At 41.0% G+C, this 27838-nt stretch overlaps 1 protein-coding gene across 1 annotated transcript in view; it reads right to left on the minus strand.

Annotated features, from left to right (window-relative positions):
• Positions 1-5168: 5168 nt before the first annotated feature.
• ZNF536 (zinc finger protein 536) overlaps positions 5169-27838 on the minus strand; it is a 328547-nt gene continuing 305877 nt past the window's right edge. The window contains exon 6 of the mRNA XM_087729574.1: positions 5169-8027. Within this exon, the coding sequence (XP_087585700.1) occupies positions 7792-8027 (236 nt within the window). The 3' untranslated portion in view covers positions 5169-7791. The remainder of the gene's footprint in view (positions 8028-27838) is intronic.

A 27838-nucleotide genomic window follows, 5' to 3' on the forward strand; every position in this document is an offset into this window, starting at 1 on the left:
GCACAGCCCTTAAAAACTGGCTTTCCTGTCAGGCCTGGGGCTAAAGATTGCAACCCGCCCGAATGGTATGAATGTTGTGTTTTAATGATGTTTGTTCTATATGTTAAAAGTTTGTTTCCCCCCCCCTTTTTTTAAGTTGTAAGCTGCCCTGAGTCCCCCCAGGGAAAAGGGCGGTATATAAATAAACTTAAATACAAATACAAATACAAATACATTTTATTGGCAGCCATCTTTCCTCCCTTCCTCCCTCCTTCCCTCCTTCCTTCCTAGTGCTAGTCATTAGCACAGAGGATGTTACCTAGTTTGTGGAGTGAAACATTTGCAAGAAGTAAGTTCAGAGAGCACCAAGGACCCCTCATTTCTACCCTGAGCTACAAATATTCTTTCTTTCTTTCTTTCTTTCTCTTTCTTTCTTTCTTTCTTCCTCCCTCCCTCCCTTTTTATTTTCTTTCCTCCTCAATATTCTGCTGTCTAACAATACAAATAAATAACCTTCAGAGTCCTTATAATTTGAATGGAAGGCCTCATTGATCAAACCACTTGTAAAAGTTGAATTCTCTCCCCCTTTTCCTCTCCCTCTCATTCACATACACATATCTGAGTCCACTGTGATCCATATAGAACGTTCCTAGGAATATGGAGAGTGTGTCAAGTTGCTCACAGCAGCCATGAATGGTCTGCCTTCATTTTCAGAGCAGCTCTTGGATCCCAGTGAGGACTTCTTCTCCAAATGAATCCAGGGCCGTGTAAAGAAATGAAAAGTCCACCTGTTCAGTTTGAGATCTCCTCTAAAACCTTATGTACTCCCCAACCATCTCCCATGGTTGGATAATTGCTTGATGTGAGAAAGAGGCGAAGTTCTGTGATAGCAATTTCACACGTTCAGGTTATCTATGTGATAATAGCAATTATCACATTGAAGATCAGAGCTCACCAAAGATAATTAGCCAGGAAAGGCAGTGAAACACCCTAGACATCATTTAACGTAGCAAAATTGTGGTACACCACATGCACAGACATCAATGTATGGCCAAATCAGTGCAAGTAGTCCTTAAATTGCAACAGTTCGCTTAGTCATCGTTCAAACTTACAACTGCACTGAAAAAAGTGACTTACGACCATTTTTCACACTTATGACCTTGCAGCACTCCCATGGTCACGTGAATTACATTCAGATGCTTGACAAACGACTCACATTTATGATGGTTGCAGTGTCCCATGGTTGTGTGATCTCCTTTTGCAAACTTCAAAGGCCCTGAAATCCTCCGGATGGAATTAACAGATTAACAGGGCTGGAAGGGACCTTTTAGATCATCTAGTCCAACCCCCTGCCCAAGCAGGAGATGCTACACTATTTCTGACAGATGGCAGTCCAGGCTCTTCTTGAAAGCCTCCGTGGATGAAGTTCCCACAACTTCTGAAGGCAACATCTGTTCTGATGTTCTGACAAGCAAGATCAATGGGGAAATCAGAGATTCACTTAACAACCATGTTACTAATTTAACAATTGCAATGATTCATTTAACAAATGAGTCAAGGGAAGTCGTAACATGGGGCAAGGCTCACTTAACAAATTTCTCATATTTTTATAGCAACGTAAATGTTGCGATCAATAGGATTACCCGTATTCAGGTCAAATGCTGAACATGCAATGTTCAAATTTCGTTTTAATCTACCAAGAAAGATGTTAGTAGGTGGAGAATGGAACTGGAATTCCCCACTTTTTCCAAATACAGTATTTGCCTTTGACTTACAGACACAGTTTTTTTTTTTTAGTAAGAAAGCATTGTTTACCAAATACAATAGAAATTGTGTTCAAGAGGAATGCCACACCATTTGTCAATTTGTCTCTCCATTTGTAGAAAGAATTATTTCAGCATTCAAACTACAGAATTGCTCAATCAATTTTGGTAAAAACAACAACAACAACAACAACAACAAACCTATAACTGAGTAAAGCTGTAGTACTAGACATGATGACTTGGAAGGACGCCCTGCTGAATTAAACAGGACTCCGGGTTAGATTAATGGCTGTTCCATCTTTTGATGAAGGATGTTCTTTCCAATGGATTGGAACCAGGCTAGTCCTGTGCAGAATAAACCCCAACAAATGCCCCCCATTTTAGCAAGCTCAAAAGGATGAAAGGCTGAGTCAACCTTGAGCTGGGGAGAATCGAACTGCTGGCAGTTGGCAGAATTAGTCTGCAGTACTGCATTCTAGACCACAGCTCTTGGAGAATCTATGATGCTTGTAAGTGCGAGCATCAGTCCTAAGCAGAGGTAGGTTCCTACCAATTTGTACCTATTTGGTAGAACCGGTTCATCAAATCTACCAAACCAGTTAGAAGAGGTCCCACCAGTGGACCCGGAAAGCAGGCCACACCTAAAGAAGAGGTTCCAAAAATTTTTGAAACCCACCACTGGTCCTTGGATATGATTATTCTACACTATCAAGCTCATATTTATAAAACTCAGTGCCTCTGTGAAAGGTAAGAATGACTACTGCGTTTGTGGTGCAATCAGAACATTGCATGTGTTGAAATTGTTTTAACGCAAACCAAAGATGCCTTTTTAAAAACAAGTTTACATCATATTCTTATGCATGCCAGTGCTGTGTAATTTAAGGTGGTTCTGACAAGTGTCGTCGGCATCTTCATATCCGGTCACATGGGCGGCAAGCCACTCCCATCCTGTCACATGGGCGGCAAGCCACTCCCACAAAGGAGGCCACACCCACAGAGTAGGTTCGAACAATTTTTGAAACCCACCACTGGTCTAAGTAACTATTTCCAGTGCTGTTGTAACTTTGAACAGTTGGGAAAGAAAAAGGCATAAGTGGAGGGACTACCTACTCACCATAACACCATCTGCACACTTACCGTAATGAACTGAGCTCCGAGATTATGAGTATTCTTTTAACCAGAGATTTGAGTCAACTGGGCATATGAACAAACGAGTAAGGTTGTTTCTCTTGAGTTGCAGTGGATCACACCTTGTGTGCCTGTGTGTCTGTGTGTGGGTGCAACTGTCATATGCACCTAGGTGCAGGTTGATACTTACACCATCCTGATCTGTTAAGGGTGGTACCTTGTCCTTAAGCATTTTTTTAAAAAAATGAGATAATACTGCATACCAGGAAAAAAAAACAGGCCCCAAAAGAATAAAACATTATACCCTGGTGGTTTCCTTTCTGAAACCTCCATTGGGGCGGAGCTCATGCTGGTTTTGGCCACACCCCTTTTCATATATTTGCATATTCACCCCAAAGGGACAGAGCCTGCTATGAAAGGTTGTGATGGGGATTTTATCCTTCCGTCAAAAGCTCCAGTAGATATTATTGATTTGCCAATCACCTCTGGCATAACGTTTTGTATTTATTTGTGTATTTATTTATTTTCTTAAAATGCCTAACAAAGCTACCCTAGACAGCATGAAATCATGGTGAGATTTAACTTCCCGAAAGGTGTTAAGATTGTAGGCTGGTTGGGTAGCACATACGTCAGAAGGACATTAGTATCTTGGTTTATATCTGAGGACAGGTTGTCCTCAGCTTACAACCATGAAAATTTGAGCTCGAAATTTCTGTTGCTAAGCGAGACATTGGTTAAGTGAGTTTTTCCCCATTTCATGACCTTTCTTGCCACCGTTGTTAAGCAAATCACCACAGTTGTTAAGTTACTAACATGGTGATTAAATAAATCTGGCTGCCCCATTGACTTTGCTTGTGAGAAGATCCCAAAAGATGATCACATGACTTGGGGACAGACAGAACAGAATAACAGAGTTGGAAGGGACCTTGGAGGTCTTCTAGTCCAACCCCCTGCTCAAGGCAGGAGACCTTATATCATTCTGGACAAGGGGCTTGTTGTGGCCTGCCAGCGGCCAGTGGAGCTGGAAGCAGATTCGGACGGTTCCACCACAAAACCGCGCTTGACTAAACCGTGCCCGGCTAAACCACGTCGCTGACATCATCAGCAGGGCGACAACAGCGCGGAGACAGAAGCACGCTGTAAACCCTAAACTTAAAATTAACTCCTAAACCTAAACCTAACCCCCCTAAACCTAATCCTAAATCTAACCCTAAACCTAACCCTTAACCTAATCCTAAACCTAAACCTAACCCTTAACCTAACCCTAATCCTAACCCTTAACCTAACCCTAAACCTAACCCTAACCCTTAACCTAAACCTAAACCTAATCCTAACCCTTAACCTAACCCTAAACCTAACCCTAAACCTAATCCTAAACCTAACCCTTACCTTAAGTTGAATCGGCTTGCTTTCAAAGCGCTATTTAAAGCCCCCTTCTTTCTCCGCGCTGGCTGTTGTCGCCCTGTTGATGACGTCAGCGACGCGGTTTAATTGGGCGCGGCTTAGTCGAGCACGGTTTTGACAGGTCACGGATTCGGACAGTGAGGAGGTTGGGGAGGAAGATGGGCCAGTCCTGGAGTCTGGGGAAGGCTCTGATGGGGGCTCTGTGTCAGAGGCAGAGAGGGGGCCAGGACTGTTTGAGAGTTATCAGCTGCCTTCAGAGTCAGACATCAGTGAGGCAGACAAGTAGTATTTTTAAAAAAATTTCACCACCGGATAGAATAGTTTGCAAGTCACTGAATGGCCCAACTATGACCTGACTGTCACCTACCTTTTTCCTAAATCGTACAAAGCAGAAGCGAGAAAAAACTGTGACTTTCTAATAAACATAAAGAAGTTGTGCATGGGGTGGGGGTGGGGTTTAAACTCCTCTTTATTTCCCTAGAGGCAGAAGTTTTATTGCATAAAACAGTGGATAAAACTGTACTGCTTCAAAGACATTTTTATTCTAACAGCAGAAATAAAATAAAATAAAAACAGTCATTTTCTGGCAAGGGGAAACAACTTTTAATACTTCTATACCAGAATAAAGTTCTGTCAACTGATGTCTTATAATAATAAATAATGACCAAGAATAAACTTTAAATACAAAGGTTTTTTTTTCCTAATTGTTACAAGCATAGCAACAAAACCCTCTATTCTATTGATCTCAGAATCTCTCCAAGATATATATACTGTATATATATATATATATATATTTATTTATTTATTCTTTTGCTTAGGAATGTAGACAGTATTTTGACCAATATCACAGACGACAGAAGTTACAGAGGGAAAAACTTGACATGTTTAGATATGAGAAGCATGATGATATTCAGAAGCTGACGGTATTTCATTGCTCCTGTCACATGTTTGTTTTCCAAGTTACAAATGTTCCAGGGTGGTGGAAAAAAATGGGTGAACGTCAGAGGGCAAAAACGATGAGGACAGTAGCACCAGACTAAGTGGATTCAACACACACACATCACAAAAAACAGGAAGTAAAGTTTCCAGTGTCACAAACAGAATTATTGCCTGTCGTATCTGAAAAAAATGCTCAGAAACCATTGAAAGGAGCTGCAAAAAAGTGCAAGAAAATGGAATGTGGGATATTTAAAAAAAGTATTATTATTATTATTGTTATTATTATTATTCTAGTCCTTCTTTTTTTGTTTTTCTCGCTAAGATACTGAAGGCGTCAAAGACACGAAGAAAGCAAGCGACTGAAACGCAGTCACTAAAACACAGTAGTGCAGTTAAAACCCCCTAAAGCTTACTACAGTCAGAAAGTCCTCTGTTTATACGCCGATCCTTTCCTTGGGATCGTAACAAACAGTTGCATTCAGTCGATCGACTTGATTTACGTAAGGCAGTGAGAACTAGGCTAGGAAGAAAACAAGCAAATCAAAATTGAAAGTAAAACGAGAAAAAAGCAGCTTGCCCTTTACCACAGGAGCTATGCAAGGCAACTTCAGTTTAACTGAAGTTTCAGTAGGATGGGTGTCAGTTGTATTTGATTTCATTTTTCTGACAACAATTTGCAAACGATATTCCTTATTAACCTGAGAACTTTCTTTTCTTCTCCCCCCCCTTTACTTTCTCAGTCTCAGGACTGCTACGAATTTTATTTACATTTTTGCTGTTTGGGGAGTGTATTTTAAGGCTCTTGTGTTTTAATCTGTGCTCCTAGGCTCCAAGGATATATCATCTTTCTTTCTTTCTTTCTTTCTTTCTTTCTTTCTTTCTTTCTTTCCTTCTTTCCTGAATGATTTTGTTTTGAGGAGAAAGTAATAAACACCAATTGCACTCGTTCACAAAGGAACAGCCTGAAAAGGCTCCCTAATTTTGTCGGTCCAACCGAAGCCGTAAGGAACTATAACTTTCTTCCTTGCTTATTTCTTTCTTCTTTCTTTCCTTTGTTTTCTTCCCCCTGTCTTTTTAAGACTTCTCTTAAAATCACACCCAAAGCTTCTTAGATGAGAAGCAACAGAATTCCATTTGGAGGGGCCAATTAGTAGAAAAAGCTGAAATTTGCAAAAATATAGAACATGCCTTTTCCCCACCTTAGGAAAAAACAATAAATATTTCTAATACTTCTCCTCCATACTTTTTTTTGTTCTTTTTTTTTTCTTTTCAGCCAAGACAAAATTCATAGTTCAGAATCAAATGGTTGGAAAATTTTATTCTCAAAAAACAAACGAACCCAAAACCATTCTCAAAATACCAAGCTGCTTATTGACCAAGAAGAAACAAAGGTCTATGAAAACGAATCTTATGTGGGATCTCTTCATTCAAGTTTTCTATGGAAGAACTAGTTATCTGCACTGATCCCTCCTCTAGGTAAGGCTAACTAGTTGCCCTAACCAGTATGTTCTTTAATAGACATCTCTAAATCCCTCTATAGCGAGCTATTTTGTTACAAAGGAACAAGACAAGTAAGGGGGGGAAAAAACATTTCCCCATCAATATGCAGGTTGAGTTGTGGTAGGGAATCACACCACAGCCCCAAAGAAAGTATACAATAGATCAACAGTTTCTTATTGGTTAAAATATTTTTCCCCACTCTAAATTCCACTAATTTATCTGGTTGGCTGTCGGTGGGTGTGTCTGTAGGTTCTGCCTGCATGTATCTTTTGAAAATTAAAACGTAAAAGCACAATCCTTTTCAATGTAGGTCAGGACTGACCGTGGCTTATGGACAATCTAGAATTTCTCCTGTAGTGCAGCCAAATTGATTTTCTCTGCAGTGACAGCTCCGGTCAGCCTGGCACCATTTCACTCAACCCACACACGTTTCATTATTATGCTAGGCAAATGACAGCGTTTGGTGTCATATTAAGAAGGTGTTTTCAGCACTGAAAACGCAACCCCTCTCACACACACATAGACAATCCCACCGTCTTCAAGGCAACGGGTAATCGATATCCAATGGTATCCATTTTATTGTTCTTGATAAGAGCACTATTGCTGAAAAAGAAAACCCCATCCATATTCACATTGGAAATGTCTTTCTTTCCTTCCTTCCTTCCTTCCTTCCTTCCTTCCTTCCTTCCTTCCTTCCTTTCTTCTCTCCTTTTCTCCTTGAAAAAAATCTTGCAATGTCCTCAACTTTGAAGGTGTGAGGATACACCCATTTGATTTAAGAGCCACCTACTTGGTTGGAAGTATTTGTCGCCAGCTAACATGACCCCCCTCATCCTGCTTTCCCCCAGCCCCCATACATACATACAGTACATACATACATACATACATACATACATACATACATACTTACAGGGGTGTGTTTGTGTGTGTGTGTTTGTGTACGCTTCTGAGCATTTGCACAAGTGGAAGGAAGGACTATCCACCGAAGGCCGTTTAAGCCCGCATTCTGGGATTCCAATGCTTGTCGTCAAACCGTAGAGTTAATATTGCAGTGTACAGTTGGAGTTGTTCGGTTGCATTATTCGTGAGACTTGCTGCCTTCCTCGGTTGACTCCGCTGAGCTGCCGAGTTTGATGGCAGAAGTTTCTTCTAAAGTCCCAGAAGTCTCGGAGTCAACTCTGGAGCGCTTGAACCTGCGGTCAGGGTACTGGCTGTTGTCAAAAGGCATGCGATGGACGCAGAGAACGTGAGTCTTCAGATTTCCCTTCTGAGAGGCACTGTAGGGGCAGTATCTACACTGGAAAGGCCTGTGACCTGTGCAACAGATAAAGATCAGATTAGTTTGTGCTCACACCTTTTTACCTTTCTGTAGAGGAAGAATGCAGAATAGAACCCTCTGGTTCCACCACAAAACCGCGCTCGACTAAACCGTGCCCGACTAAACTGCGTCGCTGACGTCATCAACAGGGCGACAACAGCGCGGAGACAGAAGCACGCTGTAAACCCTAAACCTAAAATTAACCCCTAAACCTAAACCTAACCCCCCTAAACCTAATCCTAAACCTAACCCTAAACCTAACCCCCCTAAACCTAATCCTAAACCTAACCCTAAACCTAAACCTTAACCTTAACCTTAACCTAACCCTAACCCTAAACCTAACCCTAACCCTTAACCTAACCCTAAACCTAACCCTTAACCTAACCCTAAAGCTAACCCTAAAGCTAACCCTAAAGCTAACCCTAAAGCTAACCCTTACCTTAAGTTGAATCGGCTTGCTTTCAAAGCGCTATTTAAAGCGCCCTTCTTTCTCTGTGCTGGCTGTTGTCGCCCTGTTGATGACATCAGTGACGCGGTTTAATCGGGCGCGGCTAGTCGAGCGCGGTTTTGACGGGTCACAGAACCCTCTCAGGTTTTCATACACCTAGGTTTGAGCTGATCGTTGCTTCTTAGTCTAAGTCAGGAATAGTCAACCTTTTTATACCTACCGCCCACTTTTGTATCTCTGTTAGTAGTAAAATTTTCTAACCGCCCACTGGTTCCACAGTAATGGTGATTTTATGAAAATCTAATGAAAATGTTTTTAAATAATGCTATGAATTTTTTTAAAAAGTCAATTAAACTTTAAAAAAGGAAAGTGCTTCAGTATCGGACAAAATCCATACCGCCCACCATGAAAGCTGGAATGCCCACTAGTGGGCGGTAGGGACCTGGTTGACTACCACCGGTCTAGGTTTATATGTGGCCACTGTCTGCCTGTCCCCTCTTCACCCAGTTTCACATGCAGCTTTAGTTGTTGTGAATTGTGCCTGATTCTCCATGATCCCATGGGCCATAGTACACCAGACCCTCATGTCCTCCACTGTCTCTCCAACTTTGCTCAGATTTATGTCCATTGTGTCAATGGCCCTATCTCACCATCTCACCCTCTGCCATCCCTGTCTCCTTTGGGGCTTGGGTTTTCTATGGCAGACAAAAGTAAACATTCATATCATGGTTTAGGGACATTCTCATTTTGCAGCCATGCCTACTACCCTTGCCCTTCCCTTCCCTGACACCCACTAATCAGGAATCAGTGTATGATGTATCTAACTGATGGCTACCATTCCAGGTGGCCAATGGGGTACAGAGACCATCATGCTTTGTTACTGTTCTGACCCAGGCTCCCCAAGAGCATGAAGCAAACTCCTTGTCCCGACAAAAACCCCTTTTATTAATTGACTGTGAATTCTGCTCATTCACATACACTCCCTTTCAAGGGAGGATTTACAGTCACAGACCTTATCTGGCTTGGAGGGCTGCCAGGCTGATATCTGCAAAACTTGGCAAGGAGTCTCAGAGAGTCACAAACCAATTAAGCGAACTAATTGTCTCCTGCAAACTCCACTCCCCTTTCGCTCCTCTTTTATTTTATTTTATGTATTTTATTAAGGCCATTCGTCATCCACCTTACTCCCAAGCTGACCCCTGTTCTTTAGCTGTTTCCTTCATCTGGCAACTCTGTGCATGTGCACACTGGGAAGAAGCTCCAGCTGTTTGTTTGCCTCACTGATGTCTGACACTGAAGGCAGCTGATAACTGTCAGATGGCCCTGGCCCCCTCTCTGCCTTCAACGCAGAACCCTCGTCAGAGCCTTCCCCAGAATCCAGGACTGGCCCATGTTCCTCCCCAACCTCCTCACTGTCTGAATCTGCTACCAGCTCCACTGGCTAGTGGCAGGCCACAACAGTTGTTATTCAGTAGCTAAGTCATGTCTAACTCTTCACAACCCCATAGACCACAACACACCAGCCTCCCCTGTCCTCCATGGTCTCCCAGAGTTTGCTCAAATTCATGTTCATTGCAGCAGGTGACACGATCTAACCATCCCATCCTCTGCCACCCCCCTTCTCCTTTGGCATTCAATCTTTCCCCATATCAGGGTCTTTTCCACATGCAGCAATGTTAGTTTACTGTTACACGAACGATTCTAACCAAGACGTAATCGCAAGGTAGAGAGCAATAAAGCCAACCAATAACACAATGCAACATTCAAAAATGCAAATGGTAAGAAAACGAAGACCATAACACCACGGACATCTCAACACTAATTTAGCATGGATTATCCGAAAGTGTTGTGAAGAAACACAAATTTCTCTGGCTCACAATCCTGGGAGAGAGAGAGAAAAAAACTATGCCAGATGTACTACTAATAACGTACTTAATCTTGTAGAGCTATTGTAGAACTCCTCTTCTTCCTGAAAATCATTCGGTAAAATGGTTTTTGCCACCTCCAATTTCTTTGTCCCCGGATAGATAGAAATTGTGTGTGCAGGGGAAAAAAAGAGCTACATTCTAATGCACAGTGCAGTCCTTTCGTATGTCCCCTTCCTGCCCAGACCACATTTTGTTTGAGATTATTCTGGGCCAGCCTAAAAATTCATGTATCTGGCTTGAGAGGTTATGTTTCAGCAATCACATTTCAATTTCAACTATGCTGGGAAGCTGGTTGATGTGTTTTACCGGAACATTATAAGCTTTGTCTCTCAAATTAACTTAAACCGGGGCCATCTGAGGTCAAATGCACTTAGCTTACTTTAATTTGCTGAAATGAATGAATAAATAAATATGCCTGACCATCTACATAAAACGCCAAAGCTATTGGGCAACCCGATCTATTTCCCACACATGAGGAAGAGTTATCTGCCTTTGTTCCTGCTTTACGCAGATGCAGGAAAGAATATCCTTCACAACTACGTTACAGAGAGGAATGGACCTCCTCACTTCTATGTTTGAGATTTGAGATTTGAGAAGTTTATTTATATGCCGCCCTTTTCCCTGGGGGGACTCAGGGCGGCTTACAACTCGAAAAAGTGGGGGGGGAAACAAACATTTAACACGTAGGACAATACGTCATTAAAAAAAAAACACAGCAATCATACCATTCGGGTGGGTTACAGTCTTTAGCCCCAGGCCTGACGGGATAGCCAGATTTTGAGGGCTGTGCGGAAGGTCTGGAGGGTGGTGAGGGTACGAATCTCCATGGAGAGATCGTTCCATAAGGTCGGAGCTGCCACCGAGAAGGCTCTCCTCCGCGTGGTTGCCAGTCGACATTGACCAGCAGATGGGACTCGGAGGAGGCCTAATCTATGGGATCTAATAGGTCGAGTGGAGGTGATTGGCAGTAGGCGGTCTCTCAAGTGTTTATTTGATTCTTGTTCCATCTTTTCATTCACGAGCTCAAGGTGATGCACATAAGCTTATATTAAACTGCAGCTTAACATAACAAAATAAGAGAGGGAAGGGACCGTGGAGATCTTCTAGTCCCACCCTTTGCTCAAGTAGGACACCTTATATCATTGCAGACAAGGGACTGTCCAGTCTCTTCTTAAAAGCCTCCAGAGATGGAGTATCCACAACTTCCGAAGACAAGCCGTTATAAAGGTTATAAAAGTTCTCCCTAGATGACATTGTTCCATGGATGGAATTTTCTTGAAAAAAGAAGAATCATTACCTTTCGTGGACTGCATGTTCATCTCCAAAACATAGAGGGAACAACTCCATGTTAAACCATGGCTTGCTAAGCTTATACAACTCAAAAACAAGATGCAACCGGGGAACTGGTTCAGAGGCGTGGCCAGCCTGGGTCACTGCTGGTTCTGTGACCTAGGCCGGCATGCCATTACCAGTTCAGATGAACTGGGCCGAACTGGTAGAAACCAACATTGTCTACACCCCATCCACAATGCATGACTCAGCAACCTAATAAACAACATGCAAAATAAATAAAGTTCCACTAAGGATTAAAAATTTACTCAACCCTCTTTTGGTGGCAGGCTCTAGAAAACAATTTTTGTTCTATTTTTCAATATTTATTTCCAGCCTTCTAGATCTACCTCACTGATGCCAGTGACTATCGTTGAGTGAGCAGGCTTAATCAAGAGCAAACATCATTCCAGGTTAGCTGTAATTAATTACCGGTAAGCATTTACCCAGAAGTTTTGGGGGATGAAAAAGAGTCAGATAACTAAGTAATACTTTATCATAACTCTAAATGCTTTCTTTTGCATCTGTGCTTGGAATTGAGCCCCATATTTCCCCAAGACTCCAGCATTGGTATTTCAAATCTCCCCACCCACATTACAAAGACATCTGAAGACAAAAAAAGAGATTGATTTAAAAATGATAAATGATGGAATTTCAAAGAGATTAAGACATGATGGATAATGAGAAAATGTATTAATAAAAGGGAAAGATATAGATAGATAAAATGGCAGTATGTATATTAATAGACAATATATATTTGTTAGAACCCCAATAAGCAAAGATGAGTAGGTGAGAATTTAGAATTGGGTAATTTAATTGTATTAATAGCATTAATAATGTGTTAAAATGTTTTGTGAAATTAAAATAGTAAGGATTAGAAATTATGGAGAGATTGAGTTGCATTCCCAAAATTGATCAATACTGTTAATATTTGGCGTTATTAAAAGCCCAACCCATCTGGAACATTGAAATTATGGTGGAATAATGAGTATTTTCTAAAAAAATATTAAATGATATTATTTAGCAGGGGATAATAAATATAGGGCCAAAGATGCTATTTATGTTTAAATGAATTATTGGAAAAATGATAAAAGATTATGGAAAGAGTCCAATATTGTTGAAGTTGGAAGATTTGAAGTATATATACCTATTTGTATTACTATTGTTTATGTGATTTAAAAAAGACTTAACCCAATTAATGTACTGTTCACATTTTTCTGTGCAAATGTATGACAGTTGTTGCTGATTAATTCAACTGTCTTAAATGAGCAGGAAAGCATTAACTCTCACTTGTTGTTGTTGGTTTCTATCCCCAACTTTTTGGGGGGAGGGTGGGGGCATCAATATTCACATTGTGAAAAGTTAAGTACACAATAAGTTAATTTGTATTGTCACTGTGCTCTGCCACAGCGGTAAAGAGCATATCAATTTTTAATCCGGTATGAATAATATATAGTTATGTATACGCAGTGAGGGTCAAAATGTAGAGGAGCAATGGAAGTGTGGTGCGTTGTTGAAGCACCAGTCGCACAAGAAAAGAGGATTTTAAAAAATATCCCTGCAGATCTTCTGTTCTCACGGAAGATAAAAAACCATCTGCAATTGGCTCGTAACTAGGGGCCAAAGCACAGTGACCATTTTTCCTGGGGAACATCGGCCATTAATTACTGCTCAAAACTGGTTGTGGGCTGCAAGATCTTAAAATAACCAGGCATAGATAAGGAGGCAAGTAATTTATACTATTTTTATCAGATGGTAGTTGGGGAGGATTTGGAGCTGTGGGCTCCTATTTTTCAAGACTTAGATCACACATAGAGTAGCCGGGATAGCAATAGCACTTAGACTTATATACCACTTCACAGTGCATTTACAGCCAGATGTGGCTCCAAAGATAGATGTGGCTACAGAGCTGCAGATTGCCAACCGCTGGTTTAGTGGCAGGTTCAGAGGTGGGTTCCTACCGGTTCGCACCGGTTTGGTAGAACCGGTTCGTCAAATCTACCGAACTGATTAGAAGAGATTCCACCGGTGGACCCGAAGTAAGTTCCGGAATGCCTGCCCCAGCCCTGTCACTCACTTGCTCACCCCTGCCTATCCTCAGTGTACTTATTTTAATCTTATTTAAGTAGTAAGTGCACAAAATAATAATTTTCCTTTTTTATACCTTCTTTTTGTAGATCATCCATTAGGGCAAAGAATTCAGTGACATTATCTTGGCCACTCCCATCTGGTCATATGACTGCCAAGCCACTCCCACCCAGTCACATGGCTGACAAGCCACTCCCACAAAGCAGGCCATACCTACAGAAGAGGTTCCAAAAAATTTTGAAACCCACCACTGGGCAGGTTGTAACACCTTTGAAGGAGGCCTGTCTTTTACTTACGTCTGATTTTTCCTGACTTAACATGATCTTTATTCCTCCACCACCCTTCAATCCTTCCGCGCCGCTTTAAAGATCTGGCTGTCCCGGCTGGCCTGGGGTTAAGATTTCAACTCCACCCGAATTGTGTGACTGTTGTGCTCTCTTTTAATATGTTGTATTGTTTCCATATTGGAATACTGTTTGTCTTCCCCCCCCTCCCTTTTTGAATTGTGAGCCGCCCTGAGTCCCCCCAGGGAAAAGAGCGGCATACAAATAAAGGAAATTCTAATTCTAATTCTAATTCCTTGCTCTTTCCAAAGCTCTTTCTGCTTTGAAGAAAGCCCCTTCCCCAAAAATTCCACATCCTAGCAAGGAGTTAAGTTAAGCTAAGCTTTCTTCATACATTCGGTCATAGCTGTTTTAAAAGCAACTTCACTCATCTTTTTTTTTTTTCTTCATTCAGGTGGATTGTTCAGAAATGAATTCAGAAAATACATCTCTTTGATCGTTTCAAGGAGGTCTCGTCTGCCCCGGTTTGTGAATGCAATTAAGCATCACGGGGAATGTACCCAAGGTACGTAAATAATAGCTCTTCTTTCAAGCTTTGATCAGTGATCCATATTTAAATATCTATTTACATGCACACACTTTTTAAACGTAATTTGATACTTTTCTTTGAGCCAAGAATTGCATCACATTTAAGAAAGGCAGAGTCTGAAGACGACATCCCAATTGCTGTATGCTTGTAAGAAACTCATCTTCTTCTTAGCCGAGACAGAATGTTGAAGCTTAGAGCTACAGATTTAAATATGATTACAGAAAAAGATTTGCCCCCCAAAAATGACATATTAGACAAAATAATGTGTACAATAATCCATATATTAAAACAGGCATGGAAAAAAAAAAGAACATGCCTCTTTGTGCTGATGCTAAACAGAACGGAGACAAGTGTAAGGCTCAAACTTACATTCCAAAGACATCTTAAAGTGATAATCTGCTGTTTTCTTAGAGGCAGCATTATTGAACTCACAATGCATGTAGAACGTGTTTAAGACTTGAGTTCTTCCTATCTACTCTTGAATACAAGATCGTTCCCTTTGCAGATTTCAGGTCCTTGATTCTGCGTAAGCAAATAATTAGGGAGTTCATATTTATCCATTTAGGGATGCGGTGGCTCAGTGGCTAAGACACTTAGCTTGTCGATCAGAAAGTTCGGCAGTTTGGTGGTTCGAATCCCTTACGCCGTGTAACGGAATGAGCTCCCGTTACTTGTCCCAGATTCTGCCAACTGAGCAGTTCGAAAGCATGTAAAAATGCAAGTAGAAAAGTAGGGACCACCTTTGGTGGAAAGGTAACAGCGTTCTGTGTGCCTTCAGAGTTTAGTCATGCTGGCCACATGCCCACGGAGACGTCTTCAGACAGGGCTGGCTCTTTGGCTTTGAAATGGAGATGAGCACCGACCCCTAGAGTCAGGAACGACTAGCAGATATGTGCGCGGGGAACCTTTACCTTTACCTATTTATCTATCGTCCTCCATTCATCCAGCCATCAATCATCTCACAGATAGACAGGCAGGCAGAGAGACAGATAGATAGAAAGACCATTTTTATAAAGAGTCAGAAAGAGGCTGTTACAACTTTTACTATAATTACATAAATGATATGATGATGTGATGACTTCTAGTTAAGTAGCAGGGAAGTTCTAATATGACATTTACAGTGAAAGTTGCCAAAAATGTACTTTGCTATCAGTAACTGATCACCTATGGTAACTCCAAACTGATGTATAATTGCATCTGTTTACTTTAGAGAGCTAGATAACTAATACAAAATCATTCTGACGAACATTATCTATTATTTATACCAATGGATCTTTCCTTTGGTGAAAGACCTCGTTGTATTCTTGGGAATCTTCAGAATCCATAATAGTCTACTTGAGGAAATTCTTCATGGAGAAGAAAATAATTGAGGGCACACATACATTTGAATTGCATCCAAATTTTCATGAGAATCAACAGTTCACCTCCTGTAATTCTAATACCTACTAATTTATTGGTATCAGTAAGCAGCCATTATTTTAAAGCACAATAAAGAAATATCCACATATGAGAGACGGTAAAGATAATCAACATTAAAGGTTGTTTATCTCCATGGTCAAGGTAAATTAATTCTGACTTTTTATAATGAACTCCTGGTCTGGATCCAAATTCCATATCCCATTATACCAGGAAGAAAATCCTAATCTTTGTCATATTAAAAGGCACATATGTAGGGTTTGTTCAAAAGTGTAAAAAAGACCATTAGAACAGTCATATGGCTGAGATGAGGAATTAATTCCAGATTGTTACGGGTGTACTAATAGCAGCAAAATCATGGCTCTCTCCCAAAACAGCAAGAAACGGTAATTCCAAAGAAAAATGCCAATAGTCTATTACTCAAAAAGCCTTCTGCTCATCCCGCTATGCGATGTTTTATTGTTTTGTGTATTTGTGTGGCTGTTATTTGCACGCAGATGCAAATAGAAAATGTATCGCACATGCAAACATTCATTGATGCTAAGATTCAGAGAAAGAACCAAGAAATAAGGATTGTCCAGCCGTAAGCATTAAAAGCCATCAAAGGGGCAATAAATCAAAGCCCCTAGGATATCTATTTCTTTTCAATACAATATAAAACAGCAAATAAATAAATTAGAAATGTGCGGAGAAATGCAAAATTTACTCTCTAGGTTTCTTTTTTTTCTCTTCCAATTATTATCGGGATTATTTTGGCAGTATTCAAAATTATTTGGAGATTTCATCCCAGAAGGAAAACATTCAGTCACAATTTGCTTTCCAGATGTTTTGAAGTTCACGTAAATCAATGTGGCCCAAGGCAAAGAGCTGTGGGATGTATCATCATAAATAGCTAGGAGGCACCAAGTTACCGTTTCCCCCCCCCAAAAAAAAGTATCAAGCTTGGTAAATAGTGATTTGGCACAAGGTAAGGTAACTTCCGAAACTCAAATGGAAGTTCCATCACTTGAACAAAACATCTATGCTATCAACCAGTTTTCATCATGCTTTCTAGAGGTAAGAATTTCAATGAAGATAATTTTTCAAGTAGCATGGATGCAGTTGAGAATTCTGGCACTGAAACCACACATCTGATCAACTGGACAGTTGAGGAAGTGACAATAAACTAAATTAGAAAGAACCGTCATAAGAATGGAATGGAATAAAATGGAGTGGAGTGGAGTGGAATAGAATAGAATAGAATAGAATAGAATAGAATAACAGAGTTGGAAGGGACCTTGGATGTCTTCTAGTCCAACCCCCTGCTTAGGTTGTAAACCTTACACCACTTCTGACAAATGGTTATCCAACAACTTTAAAAACTTCCAGTGTTGGAGCATTCTCAACATCTGGAGGCAAGTTGTTCCACTGGTTAATTGTTCTAACTGTCAGGAAATTTCTCCTTAGTTCTAAGTTGCTTCTCTTCTTGATCAGTTTCCAACCATTGCTTCTTGTCCTGCCTTCAGGTGCTTTGGAGAGTAGGTTGACCTCTCCCTCTTCCTTGTGGCAGCTCCTGAGATATTGGAACGCTGCTATCAGGTCACCCCAAAAGATGTGGAGAGACCTGGCCCATGAGAGCAGTGGTGGGATTCAAAGAATTTAGCAAGCGGTTCTCTGCCCTAATGATTTTTTCCAACAACCAGTTCCCCAAACTGCTCAGAAACCTAACAACCGCTTTTCCTGAAGTGGTGCAAACTGGCTGAATCCCACCACTGACTAGGAGATGGACATGAATGAATGGATATCATCATCATCTTCATTATCATCATCATCCATTAGAAAATGTGTTCCTGAAGAAATATTAGAAGGGAACCGTCAACAAATGGGTTCTCCTATAAGAATTCCAAAGTGTGAGAACAAAAACCAATAATCTGACTGAATGTGGTAGAAGGTAGATGTAAGCCCTTAGGCACTCATTAACCAAATGCTTCCAGAAATCTTCAAGACAGGTGTGTAACTCTCCATCCCATCTGAAGGAATAACAGAAGAAATCAAAATGCAATAGAGGAATTCACAGGGTGAGATCAGTACATAGAAAATGAGTTAAACACCACACTTCAGATGAAAGATTCACTTTGTAGGCATTGACAACCATTTCTCATAGAATAGAATAACAAGAGTTGGAAGGAACCTTGGAGGTCTTCTAATCCAACCCCCTGCTTAGGCAGGAAACCCTACACCACTTCAGACAAATGGTTATCCAACATCTTCTTTAAAAACTTCCAGTGTTGGAACATTCTCAACTTCTGGAGGCAAGTTGTTCCACTGATTAATTGTTCTCACTGTCAGGAAATTTCTCCTCAGTTCTAAGTTGCTTCCTCAACTTCCCAGCATTTGCAAGGGGAACATTGGTACTTCTACCTGTGATTCTGTGTCCCAAAGCCAGGGAAGTTCAAAAGCATAATGGTAAACAAGAAGATCTTTGGGAACTGTTCCCGTTTTCCAAATTTGGCACCGCATTACAACAAGCGATAACATGGCTAGTGACTACTGCTGTGCATTTAGATTTCCCTCCCCTCTCTTCAATAAACTTATGGCATATTTTTATTCTGCACAGCAAATATTCTCAAATACTGTATATATTACCCAGTAGTCCAGAATGGCCCTAAAGCAGGAACATAATAATATGGATGGCGGAAAATGCTGAATAAATGCATTTGTCCAATATACAATAATGGCTTTGATGAAGCTATTCTGCTTTATGAGTCTCACAATATACATTTCAAAGGGGGAGGAGGGATAGAGCCCTCTCCCCTATTGGTAGACACACCGAAATGGTTGCTACTGACTGTGTTCCCATAATGAAAGTTTTCAGGAGCTTTTAGGATGAGAACATGTCCCAGAGATAACTGCAGAGGTGTTAAAACAATCCTGCTCACTAAATAACAACATTCTATAAAGTTCCATTGGCCGAATTAGAGCAAAATGAGTAACTCTTGAACCCGAGAGGAAAGGTTGCTTGGAAATGTCTCCTAGATGGTTGAAAATGCTGCTTACAACAGAGGTAAGGTAAAGGTAAAGGTTCCCCTTGCACACATGTGCTAGTTGTTCCTGACTCTAGGGAGCGGTGCTCATCTCCGTTTCAAAGCCGAAGAGCCAGCGCTGTCCGAAGACGTCTCTGTGGTCATGTGGCCGGCATGACTAAATGCCGAAGGTAACCCTGTTACCTTCCCACCAAAGGTGGTCTCTATTTTTTCTACTTGCATTTTTACAAGCTGGGACAAGGAACGGGAGCTCACTCGGTTACGCGGCGGTAAGGATTCGAACTGCTGATCTTTCTGATTGACAAGCTCAGCACCTTATCCACTGAGCCACTGCAACAGAGGTAGAAGGACAGAAGTATCAAATAAGTGGCTTCACTTTGGTTTTTAACATTTAACAAAATGTGGTTGTGATGTTGAGAAAGAGAGAGGGGGGAGGGAGGGAGGGAGAGAGGGAGAGAGGGAGGGAGAGAGAATGCCGCATTTGTACAATTTTAAAATATAAAACGTTCATAATGCTTCACTGCTTCTTTTCATCTCGGAATCATAGCTGGAAAGGCCTTCTTATAGACATAGTAGCATAGCAAACAGAAAGATCCATTTCAGAACTAAATTTGTTTAACAAAGGGAAGGACTAGGGGTGACAAGAGAGCAGTCTTCCAATATTTGAGTGCTGTCACATCTAAGAGGTTATAGGCCCATTCTCCAAAGGACCTGAGGGCAGGACGAGAAGTAATAGGTGGAAACTCATCATGAAAAGATCCAACTTAGAATTCAAGAGAAATTTCTTTACAGTGAGAACAATTAACCAGCCGAATGCATTACCTCTGGAAATTGTGGGTCTTCTATCACTGAGATTTTCAAAAAAACACTGGACAAGGATTTGTCAGGCATGGTATAGGATGTCCTATTTGAGCAGGGAAATGAACATGAAGACATCTCAGGTCTCTTCCAACTCTGTTATTCTGTGTTCAGTTCAACCCTGATTGGACCCTGATTTTATGGCGCATTGGAAGAACCCAAAGAAAGGGCAAGTTTTCTTGTAACAGCATGTAATATGGCTGTGTGTTTCTCTTCAGATGATTTTGCAAGGCTTTCCCGTGCCATAAACTATTTCTCAGAAAAGGTTGTAGGCCTGTGATGGTGAGCCCATGGCACGCATGCCACAGTTGACACACAGAGCCCTCTCTGTGGGCATGGGAGCTGTCACCCTAGCTCAGCTCCATCACGCATGTGCACAAGCATCCCGCCGGCGAGCTGATTTTGGGGTCTTTGCTGCACATGTGTGGGGCACATGTGGGATATGAATACCCATGTGCAGTGGGTGTGGAGAGGTCACGTGGTGGGAGATGCGCTCCACATGGCCCACTTTTGGTCCTCCAGGAGGCTGCAGGGAGGCCAACATGGAATGGAATAGGCAGCTGTGATTTCACATTGTTGTGCATATGATGATGATGACAATGATGATGATGATGATGATGATGATGATGATGATGATGATGATGATGATGATGATGATGATACCTAGTGATGTATGAATTGAAGAGAAATGACTCTAGAGGAATAAATCAATGGTTGTACCAGAGATGGGTTGCTCCCGGTTCGGCCCAGATCGGGCAAACCAGTAGTAGTGGTGGCGGGAGTCTTTGCCAACCTCCCCAAATGCTTCTACGGATTGGCAGATGCAAGCGTGCCCGAAGCAATAGTAAAAAAAAGTGGTAACCAACCTCTGGGTTGAACGAATAGTAAAAGAAGTCCTTGAAGCAATACCTAAAGGGCTACCCCACTATTTGGAAATTTTAAATTTATCGGACTTGAACATTCTGACTCTACAAAAAACCACCTTACTTGGAACTTATATCCTCCAACGTTACCTTAACAGTTCCTAGGTCCTTGGTTAGGACTCAAGCTGTTGAACTACCAACCAGCCCCAAAGGCTGTGAATCTCATCAAAGATTAACCACGCAACAACAACAACAACAACAACAAAATTGCAGCTTCACAAAGTTGAAAAAGCTGCCAAAAATAAGAAGGTGAAGATCTTGTGGGACTTTTGAATACCGATGGATCGTCATTTGGAACACAACATGCCAAATATCACAGTTGTAGAGGGCCGAAATGTACAATTTATTGACATCGCGGTACCAGGAGATGCCAGAGTCAAAGAAAAAGAACTGGGGGAAAATATGAAATACCATGACCTGGCCATCGAAACTACATGATTATGGATGAAACATGTAACAGTGATACCCATTGTCATCGGGGCACTTGGAACCAGGTCCAAGAATTTTATAAAATACATCAACAAATTGCAGCTTCCTGCAATAACGCCAGCGGAACTGCAAAAAACTGCGCTACTCAGAACACCGTATATTTTAAGAAAGTACTTGGTTGATACCTAGGATGCTGGCAGCAACCCCTATCAACCATTGGTACTAGTCAATGGTATTTGTGATGCGTTTTTGAATGTTTAGTTGACTGAATTTCATGTTTAATGAATAAAGTAAATAATGATGGTGGTGGTGGTGGTGGTGGTGGTGATGTAAAAATCAATCCTTATTGACTTGTGCCAAAAGAGGTCAATGAACTTGGCTTGGTACCCTGGAAAAACATCCTTCCTGAAAAGGTTAGAACCACCATCTTTACTCTTTCTCATAGTTAATCCATGAAAAACCAGATATACCCTCAGAAGCCACTTCTGCCCCTTCCCTATCTCCCACCAGCAGTTTCAACATCTGGGAAGCTCTCTTATAAGAGAGACAGAGAGAGACAGAGAGAAAGGTGAAATTTCTGCGTGTGGCAGAGTTGAGTGCCATTTCTGGACCTTTAGGCTAAAACCATCACATACAAAAAAAAAGAGGAGAATGTGAAAGGGATTTTTCCCCTCCCTCCTCCTCCCTACAACCCCCCCTCTCCAAAAACAAAACAAAACAAAAAAATAAACCCCTTCCCACAACAAGCTTGGCAAAGCCACATGACTTGCCTCGTACTATCTCCCTGGTGTTTTCAGTACTATTTTGGCAGAGTGTCAGAATTACTGTTATATAAATTCCATCTGATGCCAGAACTACCATCTGTGAGTAAAACTGTTTCACCCACGTCCGCCGGCAAAGACATTCCCTTAGAAACGAGGGAGGAAGCAAGAGCTCAGCAGAGGAGGGGAAAAGCAAGAGAAGTAGGCTTTTCACATTATTATAGGGGGGGGTTGCTAATATTATTCATTTGCCAAATGTTTTTGATTTGCTCTTCAATGATGCACGCATGCGCGCGGGCTCTCTCTCTCTCACACACACATACACATACCCATAGGAGAAAAATGCCCCATGTCTTGCTTAGAATCCTACTCAGCTCCTTCATATCGGCACCTGATAGGCTGCAGAGTCTCTAATGACTTTCAGATGTTCAGAAGCAGAAATGCCCACTATGGGATAAAATAAAAATTAAAAAAAAAGCAAAGATCATTAAAAAAAATGGGGAGGGAGGGAAAAGAGAAAATGAGAGAGGGGGGAGACAGAGAGAGAGAAGGAGAGAAAGAAAGGAGAGAGAAAGAAAGGAGGGAAAGAGAGAGGATAGAGAGAAAGGAGCACAAAAGAGAGGATAGAAAGAGAGAGGGAGAGAAGGAGAGGGAGGAAGGGGGAGAGGGAGAGAGGGGGTAGAGAGAGAGAAGGAGAGAAAGGAGAGAGGGAAAGGAGAGAGAGAAGGAGAAAAAGAGAGGAGCGAGAAAGGAGCGAGAAAGGGAATAAAAAGAGAGAAGGAGAGAAGGAGACAGAGGAAAGGGGAGAGGGAGAGAGGGGGAAGAGAGAGAGAAGGAGGGAAAGGAGAGAGGGAAAGGAGAGAGAGAAGGAGAAAAAGAGAGATGAGAGAGAAAGGAGCAAGAAAGAGGGGATAGAAAGAGAGGGAGAGGAGAGGGAGGAAGGGGGAGTGGGAGAGGGGAAGAGAGAGAGGAGAGAAAGGAGAGAGGGAAAGGAGAGAGAGAAGGAGAAAAAGAGAGAGGAGCGAGAAAGAGGGGGGAGAAAGAGAGAGGGAGAGAAGGAGAGGGAGGAAGGGAGAGGGGAAGAGAGAGAGAAGGAGAGAAAGGAGAGAGGGAAAGGAGAGAGAGAAGGAGAAAAAGAGAGAGGAGAAAGAAAAGAGTGAGAAAGAAGATACAAAGAGAGGGAGAGAAGGAGAGGGAGGAAAGGGGAGAGGGAGGGACAGAGGGAGAGGGAGGGGAAGGGAGAGAGAGAGAGGGAGAGCGAGGGAGAAATTTTATCATGACTCTTTCATTTATTTATTTGTTTATTTGTTTGTTTGTCTATCTATCTATCTATCTATCTATCTATCTATCTATCTATCTATCTATCTATCTATTTATTTATTCTCCTGGTCTCTTCCTTCCTCTCTGTCAAGGCAATTGCGCTCCGAAGGTGGCCTTGCTTCCAAATGAATATCAATGCCAAATAAACAAACAAACAAATAAAAAGGAACCGAAGCTGAAATGTCATATGTTTCCTGAGTAAACCCAATATAAAAAGTATGAAAAGGAATCTCTTTCAAACTGTGTTTGCCTATGTGCGTACTTGCGCCTCTCCCTGGGCAATTCCGTATTTGGACGTTCTTGTTCCACGATATTACTCAGGAATCTTCAATCCATAGTCCACCTTGTCCAGGAAAGGAAATATGTGAGGTTGCCTTAATTGTGCAGGCTACTGCTAGATCAGCAGGTCAGCGGTTCAAATCTCACCGGCTCAGGGTTGACTCAGCCTTCCATCCTTCTGAGGTGGGTAAAATGAGGACCCAGATTGTTGGGGGCAATATGCTGACTCTCTGTAAACCGCTTAGAGAGGCCTGATAGGCCTATGAAGCGGTATATAAGTCTACTGCTATTGCTATTGCTATTGTATATATTTGTCCCCATTTCTATTAACCTCCGTGTTTTGTTTTGGATCCCCCCCCCAGCAAACACATCTGCTTCTGAACTGCTGAATTTCTTCACCTCCTTCCCACCCCCATCTCTTTCTTTTAAAAGCTGTGCTTTCTGAATCACTGTCTCTGTGCTTGATTGCCTGTTTTAGATTAGAGATTTTAGCAAGACACAAAGAATCCGGGATGCACATCAGCCGTACATATGAGAAGCCGCAGAAGGAATAAGCAGTAAAGCGCATGGCACCATCTGGCCTAAAAAAAAAAAAAATAGCCTGCATATTCTGAAGCCTTACATGTGATTGAGTGTGCAACCACCCCCAGATTATGGGAATCTTTAAGTAGAGCAATAAACACGAGTGAACGGGGATCGCTTTTGTTGGTTCTCCCACGCCATGGGTTTCACTTCCTTTCGGTTGCATCCTCCCCTTCCACCGAGCAACTCTTCAATTGATCATCAACAATGGGCCACTAACAGTTGGAGGACATGTTAACCGGTCCTCCAAAGGATTCTATGGATGTGTTTTCATCTCTCTGAGCATTATTTGACCAGATCTTATACTTACATTTAGTTCTACATGTATAGATTATAGTTTTCAAGGAGCTATCAGCGTATAACTTCCACCCACCGTATCCAAGCAACTAATAGTAAACTAATAGTGATCCCTGGTTCATAAGACAATGAATACGGAGTCCTGGTTTGAGTGTTTAATTATCTTGTTTAATTTTGCATGCTCTACTCACTTCAACACAATATGGTTAACTTTTTTATGATTATGTTTCGTTTTGGTTGTACATTGCCTAGCGTTACACTATTGGAGTTGGGTGGGACTATACACCCATTTATTTTTCTTTTTAATGACTCCCTAATCCCTTGCTCAGGGTGGAGTTGGGGCAACCGACTGGAGTGGAGAGTTTGCTGGCCAGATGCCCTTCCTGTCGCCAATGCACAGTTCGCAGCAGATATTTACTCATTGTGCCCAGAGAGAGAAATATATGCCTCTACCTAGGATCGAATTCACAGCCTCCTGATTGTGAGGCGAGAGCTCCACCTCTAGAGCGGTCCTGTACACCCAATGAATCCATGAATGACCATGAATGCTTAAATCAGAAAGAAGAAAGACCTAAGGCTAACATTCACACAACATAGTAACTTTGACTATTTTAGATAAAGTTTGCTCTGTCTGTCTGTCTGTCTGTCTATCCAACTACCTACCTACCTACCTACCTACCTACCTACCTACCTACCTACTATCTATCTATCTATCTATCTATCTATCTATCTATCTATCTATCTATCCAACTATCTACCTACCTATTTATTATCTATCTATCTATCTATCTATCTATCTATCTATCTATCTATCTATCTATCACCTATCTATCCAACTACCTACCTACCTATTTATCATCTATCTATCTATCTATCTATCTATCTATCTATCTATCTATCTATCATCTATCTATCATCTATCTATCCAACTACCTACCTACCTACCTATCTATCTATCTATCTATCTATCTATCTATCTATCTATCTATCTATCCAACTATCTACCTACCTATTTATTATCTATCTATCTATCTATCTATCTATCTATCTATCTATCTATCATCTATCTATCCAACTACCTACCTACCTACCTACCTACCTACCTACCTATCTATCTATCTATCTATCTATCTAACTACCTACCCACTCACCCACCCACTCAAACTGTTGCCTGATCCTAGAAAATTGATTAGTTAAATGTGTTTTAGAAAAATATAACCATTCAGGTAATTTTGCATCCATGATCAAGGTCTTTTGAGCCATTTTGTAACCCATCCATTCCATAAACAATTCTATCCTCTTAACCCTAAAATCAAAGGCAGGTTTTGGTGAGAAATGAGAGCTTTGATTTTGTTAAGGATTGTCTGTGTCGAAAAGCACACGGTGAGGCTAATACCACCAAAATGGGGTGAATTGGGTTGCTTTATTCCAGATAAAAAAGATGAGGCAGTCTTTAAAATAACTTTGGAGAAGGGTGGGTGTAGTAATTGCCATTTTACAGTGTTAGTTATGTTTTTCCTTTTAAAAAGATGATAGACTTTGAGTTTCTTTTAAAATAAAACACTAAGGGTTTTCTTTTTTTAGTTTTAAAAAACAAACTTCCCAGACAGCAGTGGTTTCTATGCATGGTTGGTTTTTATGTCTGCATAGCTTTGTACACAGAATTATATTAAAGTTTCATTTATTGAGGTTCTTGCATAACAAAGGAGAAATTTGCTGCCTTAAAAAAAGTACAATCCCTCTATTTGAAATACATTAAAGGCAGGAGGGAAAATGCTGAATATGTTGAAGGCATGGGTGGAAAGGGTGTGAACACTGAACATTGTCAAAAACAAAAAGTAATCATTGCCAGAAATTGTAATTTATTATATCCCCTTGAATTTTCCTTTATTTGGTAATGATCACCAATAATTAATATTTAGTATTGTTTCAGGATTATTATTATTAATATTAATATTATTGTTATTACTATTACTATTACTATTATTATTATTATTATGTTAATCTTTGGTGAGATTCACAGCCTTTGGGGCTGGTTGGTAGCTCAACAGCTCGAGTTCTAACCAAGCACTTAGGAACTGTTAAGGTAACGTCGGAGGATATAAGCTGTTCCAAGTAGGGTGGTTTTTTGTAGAATCAGAATGTTCAAGTCTGATAAATTTAAATTTTCCAAATAGCGAGCTAGCCCTTTAGGTATTGCTCCAAGGGCTCCAATTACAATTGGGACAACACACAATTTCTTTTTCAACAGTTGCTCAACTTCCCTTTGCAAGTCCTGGTATTTTATGATATTTTTTTGCTGTTTATCTTCAATTCGTGCATCTCCAGGTATTGCAATGTCAATGAACCATACTTTTTTCTTTTCAACTATTGTTATGTCAGGTGTATCGTGGGCTAAGTGCCTGTCGGTCTGAAATCTGAAGTCCCACAAGATCTTGACTTTCTCATTCTCTAAAACCTTCTCAACCTGATGGTCCCAGTGGTTTTTGCTGTACTCAAATCCAAACTTTTGGCACAATTTCCAGTGAATGATCCTAGCAACGTGGTCATGGCATTGTAGGTAGTCAATTTGTGAAATTTTGCTGCACCCACTGATCAAGTGGTCGACTGTCTTGTCTTTCTCATTACAGAGGCGACATTTGCTGTTGGTGGTAAAATGTTGAATTTTTGCCTTCATGCAGTTTGTGGCTAAGGCCTTGTTCTTGAGCTGCCAAAATAAAGCCTTCTGTTTCTTTTTTTAGTGCTCCTGATCTTAACCAGTTCCAAGTTAGCTTTTGGTCAGCTTTGCCTTCAATACTTTTCAAGTATTGGCTATGCATAGCTTTGTTTTTCCAATTTTCATCTCGCTTCTCAATTACTTCTTTCTTATATTCAGCTTTTGACTTAGTTGTCTTTAAAAGGTCTCCTTTATTTACTTCCTTAATCATTGGTTCTTCAATTTTCTGGATGTAATCATTCAAGCCGTGTTTTTCTTCTTCCACAGTCTCTTTTACTTTTAGGAGTCCTCGACCACCCTCTGCTCTTGGTAGATATAATCGGTCAACATCTCTTTTAGGGTGCAAATCATGATTCATTGTTGTTGTCGTTGTTGTTCTTGTTATTATTATTATTATTATTATTTAGTATTATTATATTTTGGTGCTGTTGTTTTCCGAGTACACTGAATGACGAGGAAGACTTGTGTGCTTAATAGCTACACTTGAACAAATAAATAAAGACAGACAGCTCTTTTGGAAGATTAAAATTATAGCTA

Source organism: Thamnophis sirtalis, unplaced genomic scaffold, assembly GCF_051295495.1.
Source record: "Thamnophis sirtalis isolate CommonGarterSnake01/CBP01778 unplaced genomic scaffold, rThaSir2_p1.2 scaffold_14, whole genome shotgun sequence".
Classification (NCBI taxonomy): domain Eukaryota; kingdom Metazoa; phylum Chordata; class Lepidosauria; order Squamata; family Natricidae; genus Thamnophis; species Thamnophis sirtalis.